The 10,513-nt window shown below is 42.3% G+C and overlaps 2 protein-coding genes across 2 annotated transcripts; one reads left to right on the forward strand and one right to left on the reverse strand.

Annotated features, from left to right (window-relative positions):
* The first annotated feature begins 4,051 nt into the window (after positions 1-4,051).
* LOC124688171 (arabinogalactan protein 23-like) lies at positions 4,052-4,771 on the forward strand. Its single transcript, XM_047221887.1, has one exon. It carries the CDS (start codon positions 4,289-4,291, stop codon positions 4,466-4,468), a length of 180 nt encoding a protein of 59 aa, XP_047077843.1. The 5' UTR covers positions 4,052-4,288; the 3' UTR covers positions 4,469-4,771.
* Positions 4,772-8,588: 3,817 nt separating this feature from the next.
* Positions 8,589-9,616, reverse strand: LOC124688172. Its single transcript, XM_047221888.1, has one exon. It carries the CDS (start codon positions 9,576-9,578, stop codon positions 8,916-8,918), a length of 663 nt encoding a protein of 220 aa, XP_047077844.1. The 5' UTR covers positions 9,579-9,616; the 3' UTR covers positions 8,589-8,915.
* Positions 9,617-10,513: the final 897 nt, after the last annotated feature.

The raw sequence follows: 10,513 nt of genomic DNA on the forward strand, positions 1-10,513 counted from the left end.
CTCGCCGGTGGGTTTTGGTAGGCAACACTAGTACAATGAAGCAAATTTGATGGTTCGGGGCATTTTCTTTGTTGCATCCTCACTTGCAACTAGAAAAAAAATCTCAGTTCCAATCTTAGTCGCAGCTTAAAAAATTCAGTTGCAATTCCAACTTGCAACTCATATCCACAAATCACAATGTAACCGTACGATTGCAACTCGATTCGAACATATATGAGTTGCAAGTTGAATTACAACTGAGTTTTTCAGTTACAAGTGAGGTTGCGACTAAGATTTTTTTAATTGCAAGTGGAGACGCAACTAAGAAAAATAACATTATCGTTAGATTTGCTTTGTGATTGATGCTAGTCATGAGTTGCAACTAATAATTGATGGCATCATGTGGCTGAAAACCAAGTTACTCCCTCCGTCCAGGAATAAGTTTACATCTAACCTTGTCCTAAGTCAATCTTATTTAAATTTAACTAACTTTATGGAACTAATTACTAACTAACCATGATGTCAAATTGATACTAGGAAACTATATTTCAAGACGAATCTAGTGATATTTACTTAGCATCATGAATGTTGCTATGTTTGCGTATAAAGTTAGTCAAATTTAAATAAGTTTGACTTAAGACAAATCTAGTTATACACTTATCCGTGAAAGGAGGGAGTAGTGTTTAGTGGGCCAAGAACCAGACAATCTAATTTAGAGTGTATTTGAATTGCTACTAAAGCATACCTTACTACTTTTTTGGTCATGGCCAAAAGTTGGTTCTTGTTTGAATAGTTACTAACGTTTTGGCTATGCACCACTACCAACTCTAGTTTACTTTTTAGCCAATGTTAACTAACTTTTTTTTTACAGGTCAATTGTTAACTAACTTGAGAACAAGCAATAACTCAACTTAGTAGGCGGAAAGAATTTTTAGCACGCGAACGTGCGCGTGGCAAAGCCAGACGCGTTCAACGATCGAAACAAACTAGCCGCGCGACGCGTTCGTCTCCGTTCGAGTCTCCGAGAGATTACATGCCATAGGCAACAACGATGCACTGTACCGGGAAAAATATCATCTATAGCACCCGCCATTGCTGCGTCTTGGTCCGTCATTATGCATGTTGGATGCTCTTGACCCATAGCATCCATCCAAGTCTCAAATACCCACTTGAATGTTTCCTTCTTCTCATCTGGTATTAAAGCACACCCGAGCATGATGCTTTGCATATGGTTGTTTATCCCGACAATTGGTGCGAACGGCATGTCATATCGGTTTGTGCAAAATGTGGTGTCAAAGAAAACACAATCTTTAAACTTTCTGTACACCTCACGTGTCCTTCCATCAACCCAGAAAAGTGCTCTCACAGCATTGTTCTCATCAAGCTTTATAGCGAAGTAGAATTGCGGACTCTCTGCCCGAAGCTTCTGAAAATACTCCAAGGTTTTTGACATATCAGTATGAGTCACCTCATTTCTCAATTTTGTACGAATGTTCGCAACATCTCTGTTTGTGTACGGCAATGTTCGGAGGGTTCCATGCAGATCACCTAATGTGGCCATGATGAGAGAGGTGTCGGCATTGCGATTATGCAACGTCTTAATCAACATGTAGTCTTCGTACGGTACCTTGCGATGCGATCTGTAATACCTTGTCCACTCTTCTCTACTCATCATGGGATGCGTGTGTTCCTCAATGAAAATTGTAACTTCCCATTTATCCTTCCTTAGTCCAACTGACATCCTTGCTTTGCAATCATGCCTCTTCAACTTGTTTCTTCTCCTTTTTGGAGCTTCCGTCTTACTGCCAAAATTTTGGTTATCTGATGTTGCTTCCGTAGCCTTGTCCACTCCATCGAACACCTCCGGATCTAACAAACCTCCCCCCTTACTCTCAGCAACACCACCCTTCCGTGCATGAGCACACTCGAAATCCCTCCTTATCAAATGGTCACATCCCTTTTTCTGGCTCCTTTTAGAGCATCCTATCCTACTTCCAAAACCTGCTTTCTCCGCATACCCATTATAAAACATCTGAGCATCTTCGATGGTGTTGAAAACCATTCCAACATGTGGACACAATGGACTGGAGCTTTCTCCTTCTCGCTCTTCTGGAATCGAAGAGCTCTCTTGGTTAACCATCTCAACCTCCTACACATGGAAACAACAATTTATATTTATAGAAGCGTTTACAACTGGTATTTGCGGCTGACTACAAATTATGCTTCTATAAGTCATCTACATTCTTACATAAAACAAACCAATCTGCTTCATCAATTTCAACTGTTAGAAAAACTTAAACTACAAAACTTCAAAATATATACGTACGGTAGCTTTGCCTTAGGAAAAAATAGCTTCATATGATCAATAGAAATGCTTCTAACATACTGCAACTGGGCTCCATGCACCAACGCCCCTACCATGTTTTTTACATAATGCTTATGACATTCCTTGTAAACGCTACTGAAACTATAAGAGGAAGCTTCTTTGTTGCAGGCCAACACACGGATTTCCAGATAAAAAATCAAACAAACTAAAATCACTGCTTCAAACTTAAGTACTCGGGAAACAAGAAGACTACAGAGTTTTCTGGTTTATTGAACTATACCTCTCCATCGCCATTGTTCACAATAGGGGGGTTCCTGATTTCTTCAATACTGGGGCCGATTCCATTCGTTCCATATACACCCAACTTCTCTCTCAACTGAGGATCAATCACACATGAAGCACGCCGAAAAAAAGGATTTGTATACGTAGGATACTCGATGTTGTCTGTGAGGTGCGCCATGGTTTTTCCAACAAAACAAGCTGGAAGCACCCGGCCCAGATCCTACGTTCTACCAGAGGAAAGAGAGAAGAGGTATCACAGGCATGGAGACATAAGCGGAGGCGCCATCTCTGCAAAGGAATTAATGTCGGTAGCATTAAACAATTTGTTCAACCCATGGGTGCCTTAATTCATGTGTGGGCCTGCTGCTTCACATCACACGGTTCAGCTCCATCTAATCAAACGGCTGTGCAGGGGTCCGATGGGAAGCACTATAACGGGATCCGATTCCTAGAGGTTGCCCCTGGGTGTGGCTAGTTCTAGGTTGACTGACCTTATTATATTCCAGTTGTAACTCATGCTGCAACTCATTACTACTACAAATCATAAAGCAAATTTGATGGTCCGGGGTATTTTCTTTGTTGCATCCTCACTTGCAACTAGAAAAAAAAATCCCAGTTCCAATCTTAGTCGCAGCTTAAAAAATTCAGTTGCAATTCCAACTTGCAACTCATATCCACAAATCACAATGTAACTGTACGATTGCAACTCGATTCGAACATATATGAGTTGCAAGTTGAATTACAACTGAGTTTTTCAGTTACAAGTGAGGTTGCGACTAAGATTTTTTCAATTGCAAGTGGAGACGCAACTAAGAAAAATAACATTATCGTTAGATTTGTTTTGTGATTGATGCTAGTCATGAGTTGCAACTAATAATTGATGGCATCATGTGGCTGAAAACCAAGTTACTCCCTCCGTCCAGGAATAAGTTTACATCTAACCTTATCCTAAGTCAATCTTATTTAAATTTAACTAACTTTATGGAACTAATTACTAACTAATATGATGTCAAATTGGTACTAGGAAACTATATTTCAAGACGAATCTAGTAATATTTACTTAGCGTCATGAATGTTGCTATGTTTGCGTATAAAGTTAGTCAAATTTAAATAAATTTAACTTAACACAAATCTAGATATACACTTATCCGTGAAAGGAGGGAGTAGTGTTTAGTGGGCCGAGAACCAGACACTCTAATTTAGAGTGTATTTGAATTGCTACTAAAGCATACCTTACTAATTTTTTGGTCATAGCCAAAAGTTGGTTTTTGTTTGAATAGTTACCAACATTTTGGCTATGCACCACTACCAACTCTAGTTCATTTTTTTAGCCATAACTAACTTGAGAACAAGGAACGTGCGCGTGCCAAAACCAGACGCGTTCAACGATCGAAACCAACTAGCCGCGCGACGCGTTCGTCTCCGTTCGAGTCTCCGAGAGATTACCGCCAGGCCGCCCGCCTCGGTCGCATGCACGCACGTCGGAAGCTCCTCCACATGGCGAGCACTCCCCAAGATTAGCCCGCCTAACCCTCCTATAAATGGCGGCCCCGCGCTCCCATCTCTCCTCAGGCAAAGCACAAGGACACAGAGCAACCCAGAGAGCAGCAGCCTTCCTCGCCTCCGTTCTTCTCCGGCACCGGTGCTCTCGATCGTTCTCCCCGACCGACCGAGACCACCACCTCGACCGACCAAGAAGGGATGGAGATGAAGAAGATCGCCTGCGCCGTCCTTGTCGCCGCCTCCGCCACCGTGGCCCTCGCCGCCGAGGCCCCCGCCCCGGCACCCGGCGTCGCCGCCGGCTCCGCCGCCACCGGCCCGGCCCTCGGCGCCGTGCTCGGGGCCACCGTGCTCTCCTTCTTCGCCTACTACCTGCAGTAAGCGCGCATTCATCCACATTTCGCTGCGAGGAGGAAGGGAAGAAGATTACTCTTACGTATGGCTCTACGCCGCGCTCATCCGAAACATGCGAGTGCATTCTCAATCTTTGATGGATGCATGAGCATGTTTTGATTTATCTTAATTTTTTTTCTCTCCTCCATTTGGCGAATTGATACGCACCGGTCTGATTAATTTGGTGCTTTCTTGTTATATTCTGTTCTTCCCTTGGAGAGAGGGATCGATGGATATTGTATTATTGTTTGCCATCTGTTTGGCCTAATTTATAAATATTGGATTCAATCAGATCCTGTTAATTTTTTTGATTCTGTCGTGATGAGATTTCTACCGGTCTAAATTTCAAGGCATTTCGATCGTGAATTGTTTCAATATTTCGCATGTGTGTATGTCAGTGTTACGAAATCGGCAGAGAGCCTGCATTTTTCATCTAAAACGATTATTCATTAGTTTTTTATAACCTCACTTCTGAATTCTTTTCAGTTATAAAAAAATCGACCAGGCTGTCTCTCCGGAGCTCCCGTATTTCGACTACATGCGTGCCACTCTGTTTCTCAATCGTACCACAGAAACAAATAATGAGCATATGCAGAAGGTGGAAATCTTGTTTCTTGACTAGAGAACGAGGGTGATACCATCATGGACTACTAAAAAGGATTTAGGGTATACTTTGGAAGGAAGGAAAATAAAATGCAGGAATCGAAAAACAAAATGGTGAAATAAAATGCCAAGCACATTATAACCCCGGCCTGGAGGTATTTGGACCACCACAAGCCCAAACAGATGTTCGATTATTCACAGAGGAAACTACAGATGAACTTAGAAAGGAAAATGTTTCTCCACAGAGACCACCTTTGAATCCTTAAGGAAATCTCAACAAGGATTTTGAGCAAAATTTTCTTCTCTGAAAAATATGTATGGAAGATGAGATACCTATGGATATTTTTAGAGTAACTAAATTCTTCAAATTCTCAGAATTCTTTGCCCGATTTCTACATTTCAAAATCCTACCAATTGTAGCAAGGGAGTTCATATCTGCTTTTGTATTCTCAAAGTGTGCGAAGGTTGTGAAGTGTCAATTCCCATGATGATGAACACATACAGGAAAAGAGTGCAATATTAATCTTGTACATACAGCTTGTAAAGAAGTAATGTATTTTACTACAAGTAGTCCTATACCCAAAAAAGAAATAATAAAAAATATGAGATGCTCCCTGTTAGCCAAAGACAAGAAGTATCAGGATAAATAACTACAGACCATGTCTACTCTCGAGAAGATGGGATGCTGTCTCAGCCCAAAGACAAGGAGAAATATACTCCAGACCATCTCCACTTCGCGGGCAAATGCCAGACAGGTTCGCACTCTGGAAAGGTGGCTCCGGCAAACTCCGTGCAACCCCCAGTTGAAAATTAACAGTGCTGAAGGCAGACTACCATGCAACACAACGAGATTCAGAAATAAATATACACGATGTTGTTTCAGTCTCAGGGCTACCATGCTTTGATTTACCAGCTGGAATAGAACAAGTAATTACTGCTAAGCAATACAATTAGTAAACACAAGATAATCAAGATGTGAGATAAGATACGAGTCTCTATCGTAAACAAATATAGCGCACAGAAGAGCAGGGGGCACAATGAAGAGCCCTTCCCGTCCTGGCATCTACTAGCCAGTAGCAACTTGGTCTTGAAAGTTCAATTGGGATATCAACAAACTAGGACCAAAGAACGATATGGGTTGCCTATAATGTGTTCTTTGCACCTATTGAACTACCGCTCTTCTCAAGTGTTAAAGAAAACACAGTTTGCTGATAATCTTTTGTTAGACTCCCATTAATATTGAAGCACATAATGGTAAACTCTGCTTCACACATGCATCAGGTCAAGGTGGTGAATGGAAAATCTCAATTCTCAATTATACTAATCATGAGTTTTTTTTTTTTTTGAAACGGAATCAGGAGATTCTAAATGCAACTAAAGCTGCAAAAACTAGATCCCACTTCAGGTTCAAGAAAAGTTTCATGCTGCGGACAGGCAAGAATAATAAAGAACTTATCGATCAATTCAAGTTGCTCCACCTACAATAGTATTTACAGGGCCCAGGTAATAATGGAAGAAGCTGAGCTTAACTGGAGCAGTAGTTATATGAGACAAGAACTTCACAGTTCATTTCTAATAACCACCTCATAAACAAACAATATTAACTCAGTGTTGGTGTGACCGGATAGAAACGAATACATTAAATAATTAAGATTCCCAACAAAACCTGTCAATAAGAGCATTCAGTTAAGCAAGCAAGACCTAGTACAGCTTAAGTGGCAACAAGATAGAAGACAAAGCTGATCTATCTAAGTTTTGTGAAATTTTACTTGATGACAAGGAAGGCAAAAAAAATGGTACCATCTTTGGATAGAAAGCAAACAATCAAAAACTGAAAACAAGATAAACATACTACAGCTAGAAATGGATCCACATCTTCATGTAACTAAGTGCCCTAACAGAATGGAAGATGAAAAGATAACTGAAAAGTACATGAACTGGAAGCTGAAGGTGGGTGATGCAGCTTCCATTCACTCTGAATGTCTATTTATAATGGTGAAAAGAACAGCAGTCACGACAGTGCTTGTCTAATTGCTAAGAGCGATGTTAAGTCCTACTATCCGTCAGTTACGATAATTCTGGTGAATCTTTATCATTCCAGAGGTAACTAACAGGGGATGCCTGATGTGTGTTCTGTACAAAACATTGCCACTTGGACATAAGCTACACTGCAACTTGAATAAAGGACAACATAGCGTATGCGGACTTTGATGAAAGACCCCGTACATTCATCAGCTTATTTCCCTGAAAGTATTCTTTATAATGGCTTCCTACACAATTACCAGATTTTTATATTTACTTGGATTAGACATTAGACCACTTGGATGGTGTAAATATTGATTTCTCAGGAAGAAAGAGGTCTGTAAAATATATTTATCAAACTGTAGTCAAATACTCAGGCATCTAGTCTACAATGTGGTATTTGCACCTATTTGAACTATCGCTCTTCAAAGGCAACAAGAACTACCGCATTTTGCAAGTGTTTAACATAACATAGTTTGCTGAATAATCATCATGCTAGACTCTGATTAGTCTTTAAGCACATAAAGGTAAACCGTGCTTCATAGTGCATACACGCATCAGGTCAAGACTGGAGAACAGGAAGTCCCAACTCCCAATAATATTAATCAGGATATTACAAAACTCAAAAGCAAGAAATATTGCAAAAACTAGATCCCACTTCAGGTCAAGTACTCAAGACTGAACTATTGACAACAACAAGGTTCCAGCAAAGTTTCATGTTGTGGACAGGCAAGAATAATCAGTAACTCATCAATCAATTCAAGCTGATCCATCTACAATAGCATTTACAGGGAACAATACGGGAAAAATTCAAGATGTATCTGCCTTTCATTGCCCAGATCATATTGGAAAAAACTGAACTGAACTTGACCGGTATTAATTGATTCAGGTTCCCAGAAAAAAGTTGTCAATAAGAGCATGCAGCAAGGCAAGCTAGACCTAGTACAGCTTAAGTGGCAATAAGATATGAAGTCAAAGCTGATCTATCAAAGGTCTCTGAATTTCTGAAAAAATACTTGATAACAAAGAAGGCAAAAAGATTGTATCATCCTTGGACACAGAGTAAACAAAACAAAAGTGAAAATAGTAAGAGAAACATAGTACTGCTAGAAGTGGATCTACAAATTCATGTAACTACAAGTGAGGAAACAACAGGCTCTGCGGAGAAATATGCAAAATTAAATATAGAAATAGGCATTCCATTATCCAAAAGCAGCTCAAATTCACCACTTTTTATTGATACATTCTTATTTCCAAAATCCCTGAAATCTTGTAAGCCATAACTCACTCGACATCCCACAAACCAAACTCAGTAAAACTCAAACAACTGGTTAGTTTCCAATGCAGAGCTTTGGATTTGAACTGAAGATTGACGGCATGATTTCCTACAGCAAGAAGCAATAACTAGACAAGCAGCGCACATCATGAAGACTCCAAAACTCAGTTCAGCAATAGGGGATCAAAGCAATAGGCAGCTGGGAACTAAAATGCAGGTATAATCACCTAGTTCACAAATAAGTTATCAACTGAGAAATGGAGCCGGTACAACGTAGATCAACTGAAGATGATAAGGTTCCGGAACTGGTTTGATGTAACAGAAAAAAGAATATCACTGTAATAGCAACACTTGAACGATCACTTCAATACCTCTTTGGCCGTACATATAATACATATACCAAACTAAGCAGTACTTGAATGTCCAAAAGCACCGAAATTCAGTGTTCCAAGGTCTAATCACACATCTCCAGCTCGATCTTATTCCTCCAATACTGACACCAATCATCCTTCCTGGCTAGAGCCGAGCATAAGCTTACCGCATCAAGATCGCAGCTACCGACCCGACAGACACTCCGAGAGCGCAGGAGATGGCGACCACCCGCGTCCGGAGCAGCATGAGGTTGACGTTCTTCGAGGCCTGGAGGCAGAGCGTGAGCACCTGCAGCCTCCCATTGGCCTCCATCCTCTGGAAGAAGGCGACGGGCTTGATGACGCGGCGCAGCACCAGCGCGGCAGTGAAGGGGAACGCGAACGCCGCAACGCCCTGCACCGCCGCGGCCGACTCGACCCCGACGGGCGCGGCCCCGGAGATGATCCACGCTCCTGCGGCGAGGTGCGCCCCGCCGAGGACCGCGAGGGAGGCGCTGAGGCGCTGCGTGGCGCGGCGGAGGGCGTCGAGCTCCGCCCGCGCCTCGTCGGCGAGCGGCGACATGTCGCGCTCCACCGTGGGGCCCTCGATCTCCTGGTGCTTCATAGATTCCAGAGACGGGGGTGTGCCGGTGGCGGCTTCCGGGGCGGTGCCGGTGGCGGCTTCGGGGTTGGACCCTGGGGCCGTGGAGAAGCGGCGGTGGGGGTGGAGCAGTAGGAGGGGGTTGCGCGCATGGGCGTGTGGATTCGGGAAGCTCGTGCCGGGGAGGAGCCTGGCGGCGGTGGTCGTGGGGCGGAGGAGGCGGCGGGTGAGGTGGGAGATCGCCATCGGAGACTGGGAAGATGGTCGTTGCGCTGCGACGGCGCGGTGGCGGCTACAGCTTCGAAGACCCGCCTGGGAGAATTCTCTTCTTTTTCTCCGTCAAGGGCAAAGCGTAATTTGCGGTTTCCGCTTTCCCCGCGGTATGGCGAGTTCAGCTTGCAATAGAAAAGATAGTATAGGAATGAGATGTCACAGGGGTGCCACACAACCTCACACTTGAAAAAGAAAAGGTTAAAAAATCGATTTTTTTTGAAATCAAATTTCACCAAGCTATTAGGTTTTTCATACTTTATCAGATCTAAAGGTAATATAAATATTTGAAAGGTAATATAGATATATTTTAGTGAAGAATTATCATACTGTAACATGAGATCCATGCATTTGGTAAATGATGTTGGAAGGTAATATCCATATTTCAATTGAAAAAATCTATAGGACATAAAGGGAAATTGAGTTACATATAGCCTATATTTTCATTTTTCTGTTACACTATGTGGTTATCAAGATTTTTCGGCCTGGCATTCATGACCTCTATGTACATTGCAGAATTTGTTTCTCCCATCTTCTACACTCTCACATACATGATTTCAATGGACCAGATGACACCAACACATATTTAGACCGTTGAGGTTAGACTTATGACGATTATTAATTTATTACTATGGAAAACAAAGATGACAAGCTCATTGTAAGATCATATTGGTGCGTACAATTATATGTAGGATAACGTTGCATAGAAAACAAAAAATTTCCTATCGCGAACACGCAATCCAAGCCAAGATGCAATCTAGAAGACGGTAGCAACGAGGGGGTATCGAGTCTCACCCTTGAAGAGATTCCAAAGCCTACAAGATGAGGCTCTTGTTGCTGCGGTAGACGTTCACTTGCCGCTTGCAAAAGCGCGTAGAAGATCTTGATCACGATCGGTTCCGGCGCCACGA

This window comes from Lolium rigidum, chromosome 2 (genome assembly GCF_022539505.1).
Source record: "Lolium rigidum isolate FL_2022 chromosome 2, APGP_CSIRO_Lrig_0.1, whole genome shotgun sequence".
In the NCBI taxonomy this organism is placed as follows: domain Eukaryota; kingdom Viridiplantae; phylum Streptophyta; class Magnoliopsida; order Poales; family Poaceae; genus Lolium; species Lolium rigidum.